General features: G+C 46.5%; 1 protein-coding gene across 1 annotated transcript; it reads left to right on the top strand.

Moving 5' to 3' along the window:
• Nucleotides 1-3,816: 3,816 nt before the first annotated feature.
• Nucleotides 3,817-14,459, top strand: LOC125466855 (apolipoprotein A-IV-like). The gene is made up of 3 exons (XM_048561956.1): nucleotides 3,817-3,880; nucleotides 6,349-6,454; nucleotides 13,610-14,459. The coding sequence occupies exons 1-3, from the start codon at nucleotides 3,817-3,819 to the stop codon at nucleotides 14,457-14,459; spliced, it is 1,020 nt and encodes a 339-aa protein (XP_048417913.1).
• Nucleotides 14,460-16,876: the final 2,417 nt, after the last annotated feature.

Raw genomic sequence — 16,876 nt, 5'->3', positions numbered from 1 at the left:
CTGAGGGAGCACCGCACTGTCAGAGGATCAGCGCTGAGGGAGCGCCACACTGTCGGAGAATCAGTGCTGAGGGAGTGGGCACTGTCAGAGGGTCAGTGCTGAGGGAGCGCCGCACTGTCGGAGGGTCAGTGCTGTGGGAGGAGACACTGTCGGAGGATCAGTGCTGAGGGAGCACCACACTGTTGGAGGATCAGTGCTGAGGGAGTGGGCACTGTCAGAGGGTCAGTGCTGAGGGAGCGCCGCACTGTCGGAGGGTCAGTGCTGAGGGAGCACCACACTGTCGGAGGATCAGTGCTGAGGGAGTGGGCACTGTCAGAGGGTCAGTGCTGAGGGAGCGCCGCACTGTCGGAGGGTCAGTGCTGAGGGAGGGCCGCACTGTCGGAGGGTCAGTGCTGAGGGAGTGGGCACTGTCGGAGGGTCAGTGCTGAGGGAGCGCTGCATTGATGAATTTTTACACCTCAATTAATGCCATTACTAATAAGGTATCAACCTGGTGAAGCTACCAAGCAGGACTACTTGTATGCTCAACTGCAAAAGCAGCAAGTGATAGACAGAACTAAATGAGTGGTGGTGGACATTTAAACAACTCACTGGAGGAGGACGCTCCACAAACATCCCCATCCTCAATGATGGAAGAGCCCAGCACATCAGTGCAAAAGATAAAGCTGAAGCATTCGCAGCAATCTTCAGCCAGAAGTGTTGAGTGGATGATCCACCTCAGCTTCCTCCAGTGGTCCCCAGCATCACAGATACCAGTCTTCAGCCAATTCAATTCACTCCATGTGATATCAACAAACTGTAGGAGACACTGGATACTGCAAAGGCTATGGGCCCTGACAACATTCCAGCAATAGTACTGAAGACTTGTGCTCCAGAACTTGCCGTTCCCCTAGACAAGCTGTTCCCGTGCAATTACAACACTGGGATCTACCGACAATATGGAAAATTGCCCAAGTATGTCTCGTACACGAAAAACAGGACAAATCCAATCCGGCCAATTATCGCCCCATCAGTCTCTTCTCGACCATCAGTAAAATGATGGAAGGTGTCAGTAACAGAGCTATCAAGCAGCACCTGCTCAGCAATAACCTGCTCAGTGATGCCCAGTTTGGGTTTCATCAGAGCCACTCAGCTCCTGACCTCATTACAGCCTTGGTTCAAACATGGACAGAACAGCTGCATTCCAGAGTGAGGTGAGAGTGACAACCCTTGATATCAAGGCTGTATTCGACCAAGTGTGGCATCAAGGGGCCGTAGCAAAACCAGAATCAATGTGTATCAGGGGGCAAATGCTCCAGTAGTTGGGGTCATTCCTGACACAGAGGAAGATGGTCGTGATTGTTGGAGGTCAGTCATCTCAGCCTCAGGACATCTCTGCCGGAGTTCCTCAGAGTCATGTCCTTGGCCCAACCATCTTCAGGACAGGCGACGGATAGCACCTTTACCCTCTGCATCGCCCCCTTTCCCAAACTATCACCTTTCAGATCATAACCTGCCAAAGTAGATAACCTCACATTTATCCACATTATATTTTACGTGCCATGCATTTGCTCACTCCCAATGATGGTCACATCTGTACCTCTGCAATCTTTACACAGTATCGAGTGATCTACAAATTTGGAGATATTACATTTAGTTCCTTTATCTAAATCATTAATATATATTATGAATAACTGGAGTCCAAGCACTTATTGCACTGGTCGCCCACTAGTCATTGGCTACCACTCGGAAAAAGACCCATTTATTCCTACCCTCCGTTTCCTGATTGCTAAATAGTTCTCTATTCATACACATTATATACTATACCCAATCCATCCTGATTTGGAAATGTATTGCTGTCCCTTCTGTGAGGGGGGTCAAAATCCTGGCATTCTCTCCCTAATGATATTGTGGGTCAACCCACAGCACATGGACTGCACTGATGCAACAAAGCAGCAATATACACTGGCCCAGCCAAAGACACCCACACTTTATTAATTAATAAAAGTTAAAGTTATTGCTGTCTAATGAAGTGGGATTGTAATGTTACTGAGTGTGAGAAAGTGTAGTGCGAGGGAAGGTGTCCTGATATAATTGGAACTTGGCTTCTCATTGGACTTGGGACAATATTTGAGGAAACGTATCACAGTTCACAGCGACCGAGATGTTGGAAGTTCCACATTTTCTCAGGATCAGTGAAAGATGATGAACCTGCACAAACAGACCAGCTCTTTATCAACTGCTGATAACATTCGCTTATATAGAGCAAGGGCCTGTGAGGTTGGGGCACTGAGGCGGGTGAGAGAAACAAGCTCAAGCAGCTGCTATTCTGAACCCTGCAGCCTGGGGTTTACACAGCGTGTACACGTTATTTTTATTCTGCCATTGGATGTGGGTGTAACTAGTATCATTTGCATTTTCTGGCCATTCATAATCCCCATTGAGAAGTTGTTGGTGAGTCACGATCCAGGGATTAATGCCTGTCTAATGTCAGTAGAGATATTTACAATGAATATTTTTAACAGGTTGGAATATTGTAATTATTCCATTTTTTTTCACCTGAAGTATAAAATCTCTGAATTCCTTACTGTGTGAATGATATTTCCAAAAGAGTCAGTGACCTGGGGCAGCCTCAGTGCCTTCATTGCTCTGTCACACTGATCAACCATCAGATGCTGCAGGGTCCAGGTTTGTTCCTCTTGGTAAATAAATAGGAGGCTGGAAGAACACAGCAAGACAGGCAGCATCTGGAGAAAAAGAGCAATCAATGTTTTGGGTATTACCCTTCTCCAATCCTGAAGATGGGTATTACCTGAAACATTGACTCAGGCTCCTTTCCTCCAGATGCTGCCTGGATTGTTCTGTTCTTCCAGCCTCCAGGCTGTCTATCTTGGATTCCAGCATCTGCAGTTTTTTCATCTTCATCCTCGGTGCTGGGAAGCAGGGAGGCTCCTCACAGCAAATGGGTGAAGGATTGATTTGATCTTGGTGCCAACTCAATCTCGGAGCTCTTCTGGGATTCACCATCTCCGGGAACGATAGAAATTCATTCCCCACTTTCTCAAGCCAGATCTCTAGCTAGAGTCCTCCCCGAAAGAAATGGCTTGCTGTGAGTAGTTAGAATAAAATAAAAACAGAAAGTGCCCTCCGAAACATTAGCTCTGCTTCTCTCTTTGTCCACAGATGCTGCTAGACCTGCTGAATTTCTCCAGCACTTCTGTTTTGATTTCTGATTTCCAGCATCGACAGTATTCTGCCTTTATTTGAGCAAGTGGATAGTCTCTTGTTAAAAGCTCAAACCAATGGGGTGGGTGGTGTGTTTCTCTGAGAAGGCCAAACACTGGCTGATGTGTGATTAGTGACCAAAATGATGGAGGGAGACATTCCCTAACACAGACCTAGCAGGTTTGACCTCTCTGCAGCACACATTTTTGTGTCCATTTGAAAAATGTTAACGTGGAGAACTAACATGAAACCAGGAAACACCCCAATGTTTATTACTTTACATACACAGCGAACAATTAATTAATTATAACTAACTGCTGCCAGTGAAATGAGAGAGTCTTTCTTGGCTACAAATGTATGTATATCACTGTTTGAGAATCTCCTCCTGGATTCCAAAATTCCAACATTCACAAAATATTTCTCTCTAGTGATTTGATTGCTGACAGTTTCCTTTGTCTGAATGATGATTAAACAACTCAGAAAGGACAAAATATTCTCACGAACAGAGTCAAAAACATAAATCTGTGAATGAATAACTTTCCTCCAAACAGTGAGATGGCTCTAGGAGTTAAATATGAGTCAGGTCCCATTGTTTTCTGAGATGAATTGAAGATGCAAGCATCAACCATGTTTCTTAAGACAATAACTTCGATTTTACTCATTCTCACAGTCTCAGGTTGGTGTCTTATTAAACTCTGGTCATTGGTGCTATTCCTGTTCAGGGGTGACTTTTGGTCCTAGCTCAGAATTACTATTAATTAGCCTGACCCCGGCAAACTAACCCCACCCTGACTCCACCACCCTGGCTCCATTGCTGTTTCTGCAGCATTTGCTGGGTGATCAATGGATGTATAATAGTGGATGTGTAACAGGTACTTGTGAAAAGGGCTGGTGTATAACAGTGTGAAATGTGTGGGTGTTTAAGCAGGAGGTGAGTGTGTAATGTACAGGTGTATAACTGAGTGAGTGTGAAATTGGGCAGGGGTATAACAAAAAAGTGTAAATGTATGAACAGGAGGTGTGTAAGGCTGGCGTATAACAGTCAGGCTTGTAACAGGTGGGCATGTAACAACTGTGTGTGTAATAGCATGTATGTAATGTGTGTCATGGGCCAGTGGATCGGGGTGTGTATGTGATGAAACATGTAAAATGGGTGGATGTGTGCCAGCAGGGCTGTAAGGGGTGGGGGTTTAACAGCAGGTTTGTAATAGTTTCTGTGTAACAGGTGAGTGCCTGTTCAGGTATGGGTTATGTAATTGGCAATTGTAGAACAGGATAGTCTTTAATGTGTGGGTGAGTAACAGGACGGAGTATAATGGGCCTGAACTGTACAGTACAGAAACAGATCCTTCGCTCCAATTTGTCCATACTAGACACGCTTCCCAAGCTAAACTCATCTCACTTGTCTGCACTTGGCCATATCCCTCCAAAACTTTCCTATTCTTGCACCTGTCCAAATGTCTTTTAAATGATGTAACTGTACCTCCATCTACCTCTTCTTCGGGATGTTCACTCTATATACAAACCACCCTGTGTGTGAAAAAATTGCCCCTCAGTTCCCTTTTAAATTTCTCCTTCCACCATGAAAGTATGCCCTCTAGTGTTGAACTCACCCACTTCAGGGAAAAGACCCCTGATATTCACCCTAATATGCCCTCACAATTTTATAAACTTCTGCAAGGACACCCCTCAATCTCCTACGTTCCAATGGAATAAGTCCTATTCTATCCAGCCCCTCCCTATTACTCCAGGCCTGGGATAATGTCCTAGTAAATCTTTTCTGAACCTCACCAATTTAATAATATCCTTTCTATAACAGGACCAGAACTGTGCACAATTCTCCAAAAGAGGCCTTAACAATGTCCTGTACAACCTCAACATGACATCCCAACTCTTATACTCAATGGTCTACGCAATGAAAGTAAGTGTGCTAAACACTTCCGTAACCACCCTGTCTACCTGTGCTGCAACTTTCAAAGGACTATGTACCTGAACCTTGAGGTCTCTCTCTGTTCTACGACACGACCCTGGGCCCCACCATTAACTGTACAAGTCCTGCCCTTGTTTGTGGTCTCTCTGTTCTACAACACGACCCTGGGCCCCACCATTAACTGTACAAGTCCTACCCCTTGTTTGTTTTACCAGAATGCAACACCTCGCATTTATCAATATTAAACTCCATCTGCCACTCCTCGGCCCATTGGCCCAATTGATCAGAAACCCTTTGTAATCTTAGCGAACCTTCTTTACAGTTGAATATAATAACAATTTTGATGTCACCCACAAACATACTATGCATGTCTCCTAAATTCTCATCCAGATAATTTATGTAAACGATAAACAATAGTGTAGCTAGCATCGATCCCTACCACTGGTCACCGGCCTTTCGTCCAAAAAACAACACCCCACCAACGCCCTCTGTCTCCTACCTTTGAGACAATTTTGTATCCAATCAACAAGGTCTCCCTGAATCCCATGTGATCTAACTTTATTAATTAGTCTACCAGGCAGAACCCCATTGAAGGCTTTACTAAAGTCCATGTAGATAACGATTAGTGCTCTGCTGTCGTCAATCTTTTTGGTTATGTCCTCAAAAAACTCAAACCAAGTTTGTGAGACACTGTTTCCTGCACACAAAGTCATGCTGACTATCCCTAATCAGCCCTTACCTCTCCAAATGCATGTAAATTCTATCTCTCACAATCCCCTCCAACAAATCACCCACCATTGAGGTCAGACTCAGCAGCCTGTAGCTCCCAGGCTTCTCCTCACAGCCTTTCTGAAGTAAAGGCACTAAAGGTGTATAAAGATTGAGAGTGAGTGTGGGTGTGTGATGGAGCCGGTATAAATGGGTAACTGTGGCCTGAGTCTGTGAGCTGATTCTGCTGGATGTGGTGAGGAGCCACTGCTCACCCAGTTGGTGGACATTCATGGGGAGCAGCTGACATAAAGTGGCTTCTCTGGGCTCAGGGACTTCCAGGAATTTCCCACTGGGAGCACAACACAAAGCTCTCAGCTCCATGGTGTCCACAGGAGCAGATTCAAGCATCAACCTCTCAATGTCAGGCTGCTTGTTGAGGACTTGAGCAAAAGATTAATGAATGTTCTTTGGTGTTTCCATCCTCATCCTCTGGTTTCCAACAGACTCCGGGAAAAGGCTTGGTGCTAGAGAGCTGCGAGATAACTCTCAAAATTATATCTTCGGAAAAACCAGCAAAACCCAGCACCCAGAAACCAAGGAGCCCTTCAGGTGAGTGTTGGTTTCAGAGCATTTCATCAGGTGTCAGTGCCAGGACAGGAATAGCTAAGCCTACAATGAATAGAGGCTGTAAAAACATTTCCCTCATAACAAAGTGTGAAGCTGGATGAACACAGCAGGCCAAGCAGCATCTCAGGAGCACAAAAGCTGATGTTTCGGGCCTAGACCCTTCAACAGAGAGGGGGATAGGGAGAGGGAACTGGAATAAATAGGGAGAGAGGGGGAGGCGGACCGAAGATGGAGAGAAAAGAAGATAGGTGGAGAGGAGAGTATAGGTGGGGAGGTAGGGAGGGGATATGTCAGTCCAGGGAAGACGGACAGGTCAAGGAGGTGGGATGAGGTTAGTAGGTAGGAAATGGAGGTGCGGCTTGGGGTGGGAGGAAGGGATGAGTGAGAGGAGGAAGAACAGGTTAGGGAGGCAGAGACAGGCTGGGCTGGTTTTGGGATGCGGTGGGGGGAGGGGATAAGCTGGGCTGGTTGTGTGATGCAGTGGGGGGAGGGGACGAACTGGGCTGGTTTTGGGATGCGGTGGGGGAAGGGGAGATTTTGAAGCTGGTGAAGTCCACATTGATACCATTGGGCTGCAGGGTTCCCAAGTGGAATATGAGTTGCTGTTCCTGCAACCTTTGGGTGGCATCATTGTGGCACTGCAGGAGGCCCATGATGGACATGTCATCTAAAGAATGGGAGGGGGAGTTGAAATGGTTCGCGACTGGGAGGTGCAGTTATTTATTGCGAACCGAGCGGAGGTGTTCTGCAAAGCAGTCCCCAAGCCTCCGCTTGGTTTCCCCAATGTAGAGGAAGCCACACCGGGTACAATGGATACAGTATACCACATTGGCAGATGTGCAGGTGAACCTCTGCTTAATATGGAAAGTCATCTTGGGGCCTGGGATAGGAGTGAGGGAGGTGGTGTGGGGGCAAGTGTAGCATTTCCTGTGGTTGCAGGGGAAGGTGCCAGGTGTCGTGGGGTTAGAGGGCAGTGTGGAGCGAACAAGGGAGTCACGGAGAGAGTGGTCTCTCCGGAAAGCAGACAGGGATGGGGATGGAAAAATGTCCTGAGTGGTGGGGTCGAATTGTAGATGGCGGAAGTGTTGGAGGATGATGCGTTGTGTCGGAGGATGATGCGTTGTATCCAGAGGTTGGTGATGTGTTGTGAGAGAACGAGGGGGATCCTCTTTGGGCGGTTGTGGCGGGGGCGGGGTGTGAGGGATGTGTTGCGGGAAATGCGGGAGATGCGGTCAAGGGCGTTCTCAACCACTGTGGGGGGAAAGTTGCAGTCCTTGAAGAACTTGGACATCTGGGATGTGCGGGAGTGGAATGCCTCGTCCTGGGAGCAGATGTGGCGGAGGTGGAGGAATTGGGAATAGGGGATGGAATTTTTGCAGGAGGGTGGGTGGGAGGAGGTGTATTCTAGGTAGCTGTGGGAGTCGGTGGGCTTGAAATGGACATCAGTTACAAGCTGGTTGCCTGAGATGGAGACTGAGAGGTCCAGGAAGGTGAGGGATGTGTTGGAGATGGCCCAGGTGAACTTGAGGTTGGGGTGGAAGGTGTTGGTGAAGTGGATGAACTGTTCGAGCTCCTCTGGGGTGCAAGACGTGGTGCTGATACAGTCATCAAGGAAAAGGTGGGGTTTGGGGCCTGTGTAGGTGCGGAAGAGGCACTGTTTCACATAACCTACAAAGAGGCAGGCATAGCTTGGGCCCATGCAGGTGCCCATGGCCACCCCCTTAGTCTGTAGGAAGTGGGAGGAATCGAAAGAGAAGTTGTTGAGGGTGAGGACAAGTTCGGCTAGGCGGATGAGGGTGTCCGTGGAGGGGGACTGATTGGGCCTGCGAGACAGGAAGAAGCGGAGGGCCTTGAGGTCATCTGCATGCGGAATACAGGTGTATAGGGACTGGACAAACCTGCCTGCCCTGGTCGACCCATTGTCTCAGCCTGTTTCTGGCCCACCGAACTCATCTCCACCTATCTGGACTCCATTTTCTCCCCTTTGGTCCAGGAATTCCCTACCTACATCCGTGACGCCACCCACACCCTCCACCTCCTCCAGAACTTCCAATTCCCTGGCCCCCAACACCTCATTTTCACCATGGACATCTAGTCCAGTCTACAATCCGACCCCACCACCCAAGACATTTTTCCATCCCCACCCTTGTCTGCTTTCCGGAGAGACCACTCTCTCCGTGACTCCCTTGTTCGCTCCACACTGCCCTCCAACCCCACCACACCCGGCACCTTCCCCTGCAACCGCAGGAAGTGCTACACCTGCCCCCACACCTCCTCCCTCACCCCCATCCCAGGCCCCAAGATGACTTTCCACATTAAGCAGAGGTTCACCTGCACATCTGCCAATGTGGTATACTACATCCACTGTACCCGGTGCGGCTTCCTCTACATTGGGGAAACCAAGCGGAGGCTTGGGGACCGCTTTGCAGAACACCTCCGCTCAGTTCGCAACAAACAACTGCACTTCCCAGTCGCAAACCATTTCAACTCCCCCTCCCATTCTTTAGATGACATGTCCATCATGGGCCTCCTGCAGTGCCACAATGATGCCACCCGAAGGTTGCAGGAACAGCAACTCATATTCCGCTTGGGAACCCTGCAGCCCAATGGTATCAATGTGGACTTCACCAGCTTCAAAATCTCCCCTTCCCCCACCGCACCCCAAAACCAGCCCAGTTCGTCCCCTCCCCCCACTGTATCACACAACCAGCCCAGCCTGTCTCTGCTTCCCTAGCCTGTTCTTCCTCTCACCCATCCCTTCCTCCCACCTCAAGCCGCACCTCCATCTCCTACCTACTAACCTCATCCCACCTCCTTGACCTGTCCGTCTTCCCTGGACTGACCTATCCCCTCCCTACCTCCCCACCTATACTCTCGTCTCTACCTACCTTGTTTTCTCTCCATCTTCGGTCCGCCTCCCCCTCTCTCCCTATTTATTCCAGAACCCTCACCCCATCCCCCTCTCTGATGAAGGGTCTAGGCCCGAAACGTCAGCTTTTGTGCTCCTGAGATGCTGCTTGGCCTGCTGTGTTCATCCAGCTTCACACTTTGTTATCTTGGATTCTCCAGCATCTGCAGTTCCCATTATCTCTCTCAAAAACACTTCCCTCTTTATTTTCCAAACCACATCAGCAATAAGGTGACCACATAGTCAGTTGTTAGTCACGACTCTTGTCACTGGTCAGTCACTGCTCAGCAATATTCGTTTCCAGCAAGTCAGCTATAAGCCTGTAAGATATAGAACAGAATTAGGCTTTTTGGCCCATTGAGTCTGTTCCAACATTGGATCATGGCTAATATGTTTCTCAACCCCATTCTTCTGCCTTCTCCTTATAACCTATGATTCCCTTGCCAATCAAGAACCTACCTATCTCTGTCTTAAATACATTCAATGACTTGGTCTCCATAACCCTCTGTGGCAATGAGTTCCACAGATTAAACACCCTCTGGGTGAAGAAACTCCTCCTCATCTCAATTCTAAAGGGATTGTCTCTTCACTGCGAGGCTGTAACTTTGGGCCTTAGTCTCTCCTACTCATGGAAACATCTCCACATCCACTCTATTCAGGCCTCTCAGTATTCTGTAAGTTTCAGTCAGATCCCCCCTCATCCTTCTAAACTCCATTTAAGTACTCACCTACAGTCTTCAATCACACCTCATTTGGCAAACAATTAAATTCTTGGCATCATTCTTTTAACCCTCCTCTGGACCCCCTCCAACACCGGCATTTCTTTCATTATTTGCCTTCCTAGCTACCAACTGAACCGGCATGTTAATCTTAAGAGATTCCTGAACTGGGATTCACAAGTCACCTCGTACTTCAGTTTTCTGAAGTCTTTTCCAGTCTGGAATATGGTCCATGCTTTCATTCTTCCTACCAAAGTGCATAACCTCACACTTTCCAATATTGTACTCCATTTGCTACTTCTTTGCCCACAGTCCTACTTCTCCAAGTTCTTCCGCAGCCTCTCTACTTCCTCAACACTACCTGTTCCTCTACCTGTCTTTGTATCATCTGCAAACTTAGCAACCAGATCATTAATGTATTACCGTGAATAGTTGTGGTCCCCATACTGACCTCCGTGGAACTCCACTCGTCACTGGCTGTCATTCTGAAGAAGACCCCTTTATCCTCACTCTCTGCCTTCTGCCAGTCAGTCAATCCTCTCTCCATGCCAGTGCATTGTCCCTAACACAATGGGCTCTTATTTAGCAGCGTCCTGTGCTGCACCTTATCAAAGGCTGTAGGGTAATCCAAACACATCTTGGCTTTCCTTTGTCTAACTTGCTGGTTACCTCCTCAAAGAATTCTAACAAATTGTCAGGAATGACCCCCCCTTGACGAAGCCCTGTTTTACAATGCACTTCAAATTACCATGCAATCTCGTTTTTATTAATGGACTCTAAAATATTACCAATGACTGAGGCTGGCTCGTTGCCTAAGTGAACGGAAAATGAATAGTCAGTGTGATCTGTAGATATTGAGTGAAGAAGATAAAAGAATTACAACAAAACAGGGACTGTCTGAAGCAGGATCTGTCCAGATTCCATGTGGAATTGATCCATTGTCATGTAGGATTAAACCATTACTGCTGCAAGTCAGAAAATGACATGATCAAACTGTACTGAGGGATGGAATCTGCACTTTCAGAGTTTGTGTTTTGTCTGAGATGGACAGAAAACAGAAACTGGCAAAGGAAATCAAGAAAGAAAACGGACCCTTCCTGTTTCTAGGAAAACTGAAATTGAGATTTGGAAACCAATAATGGGACAGGCTGAAACTGGCTGAGTTTATTTACAGAGAGAGAGAACCATTAAATGTGGTTAGTGATTTGATGAGTCTTGCTGTGTGATATAGTGATGTGGTGGTAATGTCTCTGGGTTAGTTATCCCAAGACCCAGGATAATGCTGTAAGGATACAGGTTGAAATGTCTCGTACGAGGGGGTGTGCATTTAAGGTGAGGGGGAAAAGTTCACAGGCAACGTGAGAGGTATATTTTTTACACAGAGGGTGGTAGGAGGGTGGAACACATGGCCAGGGGTGGTGGTGGAGGCAAATGTGATCGGGGCATTTAAGGAGCAGATGAAAATGCCAGGAATGGAGGGATATGGATCAAGGGCAGGTGGAAGGGATCAGTTTAATATGGCATCATGTTTGGCACCACATTATAGGCTGAAGGGCCTGTTCCTATGCCATACAGTTCTAAGTTCTAAATTCTAATGCCACCCGAGCATCTGGGGAATTTAAATGCAAGGAATAAAATCTGGAATTGAAACATAGTCTCAGCCTTGGTGATAGTGACAGTGAAACAATTATTGATAGTCGTTTGGAGAAGGAACTCCGCTGTCCTTACCTGGCCTGTCCCAGTTGTCACCCAAGCAATGGCGTCAGCTCTTAACTGCCCTCCGAAATGGCTGGGAGTGCGAACCTGGGTAGCTAGCAAATACTGACCTGGCCCATATGCTCCACGCCCCAGGCGAGCAGAAACTTTGGTGGGTCTACTCTGTACAGACTGAAACTGATCAGGTTCTGCAGCTATGTCTCACTTGAGATAAACACTGTGCCTCTGGAACAGGCCTTGGTGTTGAGCTGCTGCCTGCTCAGGATCAGACTATACCTTGAAATTAGGGAAGTGATGAGCTTGAAGAGCTTTGGGATTGAAGTTTATGACCTATTTGCTGTGTGGACAGCTGAGCCTTTTCTGAGATCTGGCATTTATTATGCGACTTGAAGTTTGTAATCAACCTCGATATGCATGTGAGTTCATGTTAATTTATGTTGATTCTGGGTGTTAGAGCATGGGTAGTTAGCTAAGGTACTAGTTAGCAATTTTGTACATTGTTTTTAAATCAGTTGTTGGTTTATAACAAAATCACAGCAAATTACACCAACTAATTCTGGAATGTGAGTTTTACTGAGAAAAGGCACGACAAACAGCATTTCAACTCCTCATAACATTCAAGGCAATCAGCCAACTGCTGTAGAGGGGGGCTAGAGTAGGGTTAGTATCATCCAGCTCTACACCGTGTTATCTCAAATTCCCCAGCATCAGCAGTTCCTACTATCTCTAGATTTAGTATCATTTTGGTACAGACTTAATGGGCCAAAGGGCCTGTTCTGTACTGAATTTCTATGTTCTCAAAAGCAAGGTACTGACTATACCCAACCAGACCCTGATCGAAAAATTCAAAAGAACATTGTTGAACACTACATATGATTCTGCAACTGGACAAGATTTTCCAGGTTATCCTGAGTGTGAGAAGAATTACACTGTTAATTAATTCAGTATCTTCAGTCAGGCTCACATTGTGGTGAACCTGGTGTGCCCAGTTCTTTGTAAACAGAAAGAATATGTACATCCTCGGTTGGAGGTAGCTACTATGAGGGGACATAGTTTTAAAGTGAGTGGAGCTAGATATAGGGGAGACTTCAGAGGTAGGTTCTTTACTCAGAGAGTGGTAGGGGCGTGATATGCATTGCCGGAGAGGGTAGTGGAGTCGGCCTCATCAGGGGCATTTAAGCGGCTATTAGATAGGCATATGGATGATAGTATAAGGTAGGGGTGGAGGTTAGATAGACCTTAGGATTAGGGTAAAAGTTCGGCACAGCATTGTGGGCCGAAGGGCATGTACTGTACTGTACTGTTCTATGTTCTATGTTCTAGTCACTGCACATGTTTCAAATCAACAAAAGTAGGTGACAGCCATTCACTGTTTCATTTCCCAGGGCAGTAGTGATCAATCAGAGTCAGCCTGCCAAGATTAACATTTAAACAAGATGTGGCAGTTAACTGTCACCATGTTTACTGGTGCATTCTCCATTGTGATGTCTCCAGCAATGGGAATCCACTGACCAACCAATCAGCACTCACCTTTTATAAAGTAGAAATACTATTTTTTGCTAATTCCTCTGATGAGGGCAAGATGACAACCTTCCTCAAAATGTGCCTTTTTTTCATCAATACTCAGGCTTTGTAGATCAAGCCAGCATTTTGCCTGTGGAATTGTTGATCCACTGAGCTCAGCTTCTTATTCACAATTTCACAAACAGTGTGTTTGCAATTACCTGCCAGATGACGTTTACTTCCTATTCTGTCCAGGTAAGGAAGTCAGATTTTCTGTGTTTACACTTTCAGTTATCTTCTCAAGGATAATACCATGCATGCCCATAAGCTCACTGACAGTCTCCATCAGAAACTGGTTCCCATCACAGAGGAGCTTCATGAGAAGATGACGACCGACACTGAGAAGTTGCAGCAATTGGTCAGGCACGAGTTACAGGAACTGAGCAGGAAAATTGACCCTTTCAATGATGGAGCTCACCAGAGGCTCAGTAGAAGACTGACAGAATTCTATCGGATGCTGACGCCTTACACTGAGCAACTCCGCATTGCACCTGTAATTCACAGCAGCAGGTCACTTCGACGCAAAGTGAGAGCTGCTTCAAAAACCGAAGGCCACACCATGGTCTCACTGACTGAAAAAATACAGAGTCAGATCGAGGATAACATTGCCAAAGTAAACCAGGGCCTCCAACCTGCCACATCCCTGGTCCAGCTTGATAAAGGAATCCAGAAGATTCTGGGTAAGCTACTTCCTGATGTTGACCGAGGATCTGCAAGTGTGCTCCATCAGGTTGGCACCATTCCCGAGCACACAGAGAACATCAGTACCCTCGAGTTAAAGATCAATGAGAATGTGATAAAACTGGCCCCTTATGCCTCGAAAAAGACAGGGATTCTGGTTGGTAACATGAATGATGAAAATCTGACTCACCAAATGAAGGATCTCAGCAGGAACCTCGATGAAGTGGCTAAGGCTTTCCAGCAGAACACGGAGTCCTTCAAAATCAATAAAAACCTTACAGTGAAACTGAAGAACATGAAGGACAGACTCTCTCCTTATGCAGACAGCTTAAAGCAAGCTCTTCAAAACCAACTTTCAAATATGTCCGAATATATTCAAGATGAAGTCAATACCTTCTGAGGAAAGAACGTTGTTCAGTCAAACTGAATCTTGGGAGTAGGGAATCTGGAATTATGAAGAACTGTATCATTGATTGTAACAATTCTCAACAGATTGAGTTCATGTCAAAAGCATAATTGTCAGCATTGCTTGATAAAAATTTTAGGATGCACTGTAGTTCACTCACGGGCTTTTTAAAATTCTTTAGAATTTATAATGTTTCATTGTGTTTTCACTCCTTGGAAGTAATCTTCATTAAATATCAAAATTCTTTATTGCTCCTCTCAGGATCCAACTCTTCAATTTTGATGATACCAGTTCCTTTGGAAGCCTCTTTTACTAAGCACATACCCCTGCCTCTCTGCCACTCTCCCTTGCCTCCCTGTTTCTGATTTCCCTGTCTTGCTGTCTCTGTTTCTTGTTTCCCTCTCTGTAATCTTTTCTGCTCTCCATCCTTCACTCCTCTTGCCATACTCTCTCCCCATCTCCACTCCCTGCCCCTTCCCACTCCCACTCCCGCACATCACTCAAACACTGTTTGCTCCTGGGGGCCTTTTTCTGGGAGCTAATCCAGTCATGACCAGCTCTGCCTTTGTTCAGGAAGAACAAGCCTCAATGTTGAAGCCTGAGGAAAACCCTGCCACCAATAACTTCCTCAATTCCTCACACCAGATCACATCATATTTCACAACACATCACAATCCCAGATCTCACTACAATCCCAGAACACAACACAATCCCAGATCACAACACAATTTTCAATTAAAATATGATCCCAGATGATGAGGACAATCCATTAGATGTAGTCTACCTGGACTTCAGCAAGGCCTTTGGTAAGGTCCCAATGGGAGACTATATGATCGAAGGAAGTTGGGTACAGAATTGGCCGAGTGCCAGGAAGCAGAGGGTGATGATCAAGGGGCATTGTTGTGACTGGAAGCCCGTGCCCATTGGGGTTCTGTGGGGTTCAGTGTTGGGTCCCTTGCTGTCTGTGGTATGTACAAACGATTAGGACTTGAATGTTGGAGGAGGCTTGAGTGGTAAGTTTGTGGGTGATATGAAAATTGGCAGCATGGAAACTAGTGAGGAGGGTAGCCTTAGCTTGCAGGAGGATATGGACGGGCTGTTCAGATGCGCTAATCAGTAACAAATGGAATTCAATCCGATAAATGTGAAGTGGTGCACGTGGGCAGGGGGACAGACAAAGCAAGTGAATACACGATGAATGGTAGGATCCTGGAAACACTGAGTATCAGAGGGAGTTTGGTGTTCGTGTCTATCGGTCCCTTAAGGTACTGGGACAGGAAGAAAGGTGTGGGTAAGAAATCATATGGGATACCGTCTTAGCCTTAGCCAAGACACAGAATGTAAGAGCAGGGAGGTGGTGCTGGAGCTGTCTAAAATGCTGGCTAGGCTGTAGCTAGAGAATTCCGTGTAATTCTGGAATTCACATTATAAGAAGGATGTGATTGCATTGGAGAGGGCGCAGAGGTTTTCCAGGATGTTCCATGGGCTGGAGAGTTTTAGTTATAGAGACTGGACAGACTTGAATTGTTTACTTTGGAGCAGAGGAGACTGAGGGGGTGGGGGTGTGGGGGGGTGGGGGCAGTGTCATGATTGAAATGTATAAAATTATGAGGGGCACAGACAGGAAGAAACAGAGGTGGAGAGGTCAAGGAATGGGGAGCCAAAGATTTAAGGTAAGGGATAGGAGATTTAAAGAGAATGTAAGGAGACTTTTTTCCCTGAACGGACAGCAGGAATCTGGACCTCACTGTCCGTGAGGGTGGGAGAGGCAGAAACTCTCAGAACATTGAAGAAGCGTTAGATATACAACTGGCAATGTCAAGGCTATGGGCCAAGTGCTGGGAAATAGGACTGGAATTGTTAGGTGGAGACTCAGTGAGCCAGATGGCCTTTTCCTTTGACACTACAATCCCAGGTGACATGCCTCATTCTGGAACAGTATCCTGGGTCAGATATCCAGCCAGGAATCAATCCAGAGTTAATAAATAAATGGGCCAATCAGGAAGTGAAGAGACACAAATTAGGAATGAGGGAGTTGGGGAAATGAAAAGAATGAGAAAGGTCAGAATGTGAAAAATCCACACAAAATGAAAATATAAAACACAATGCAGGGAGCGAAATGAAAAGAGAGGAAAATGAAATGAAAAGGTTTGGAAATACCAAGTGAAAAAATGAGGAATTAGACCAGGCGCGTAAGGATTCAGTATTTTCAGCGCCTGTGAAGAGATCGACCATTTCGGCTGGTGACACCAGCAGGGCAGGAGGACAGCTGGAGATTGACAGAAACCCTTACAGCAGCTTCTGATCTGACTGCAGGTGAACCTTGTGAATGGTGGGAGCACAGCACAGAAAACACGACAGCAAGTCCCTGTTGCAATTTGGGAAACGTAGCAGTCTGCTAATGCCCAGCA

This window comes from Stegostoma tigrinum, chromosome 32 (assembly GCF_030684315.1).
Source record: "Stegostoma tigrinum isolate sSteTig4 chromosome 32, sSteTig4.hap1, whole genome shotgun sequence".
In the NCBI taxonomy this organism is placed as follows: Eukaryota; Metazoa; Chordata; class Chondrichthyes; order Orectolobiformes; family Stegostomatidae; genus Stegostoma; species Stegostoma tigrinum.
This window is presented reverse-complemented; position numbering and strand designations above follow the sequence as displayed.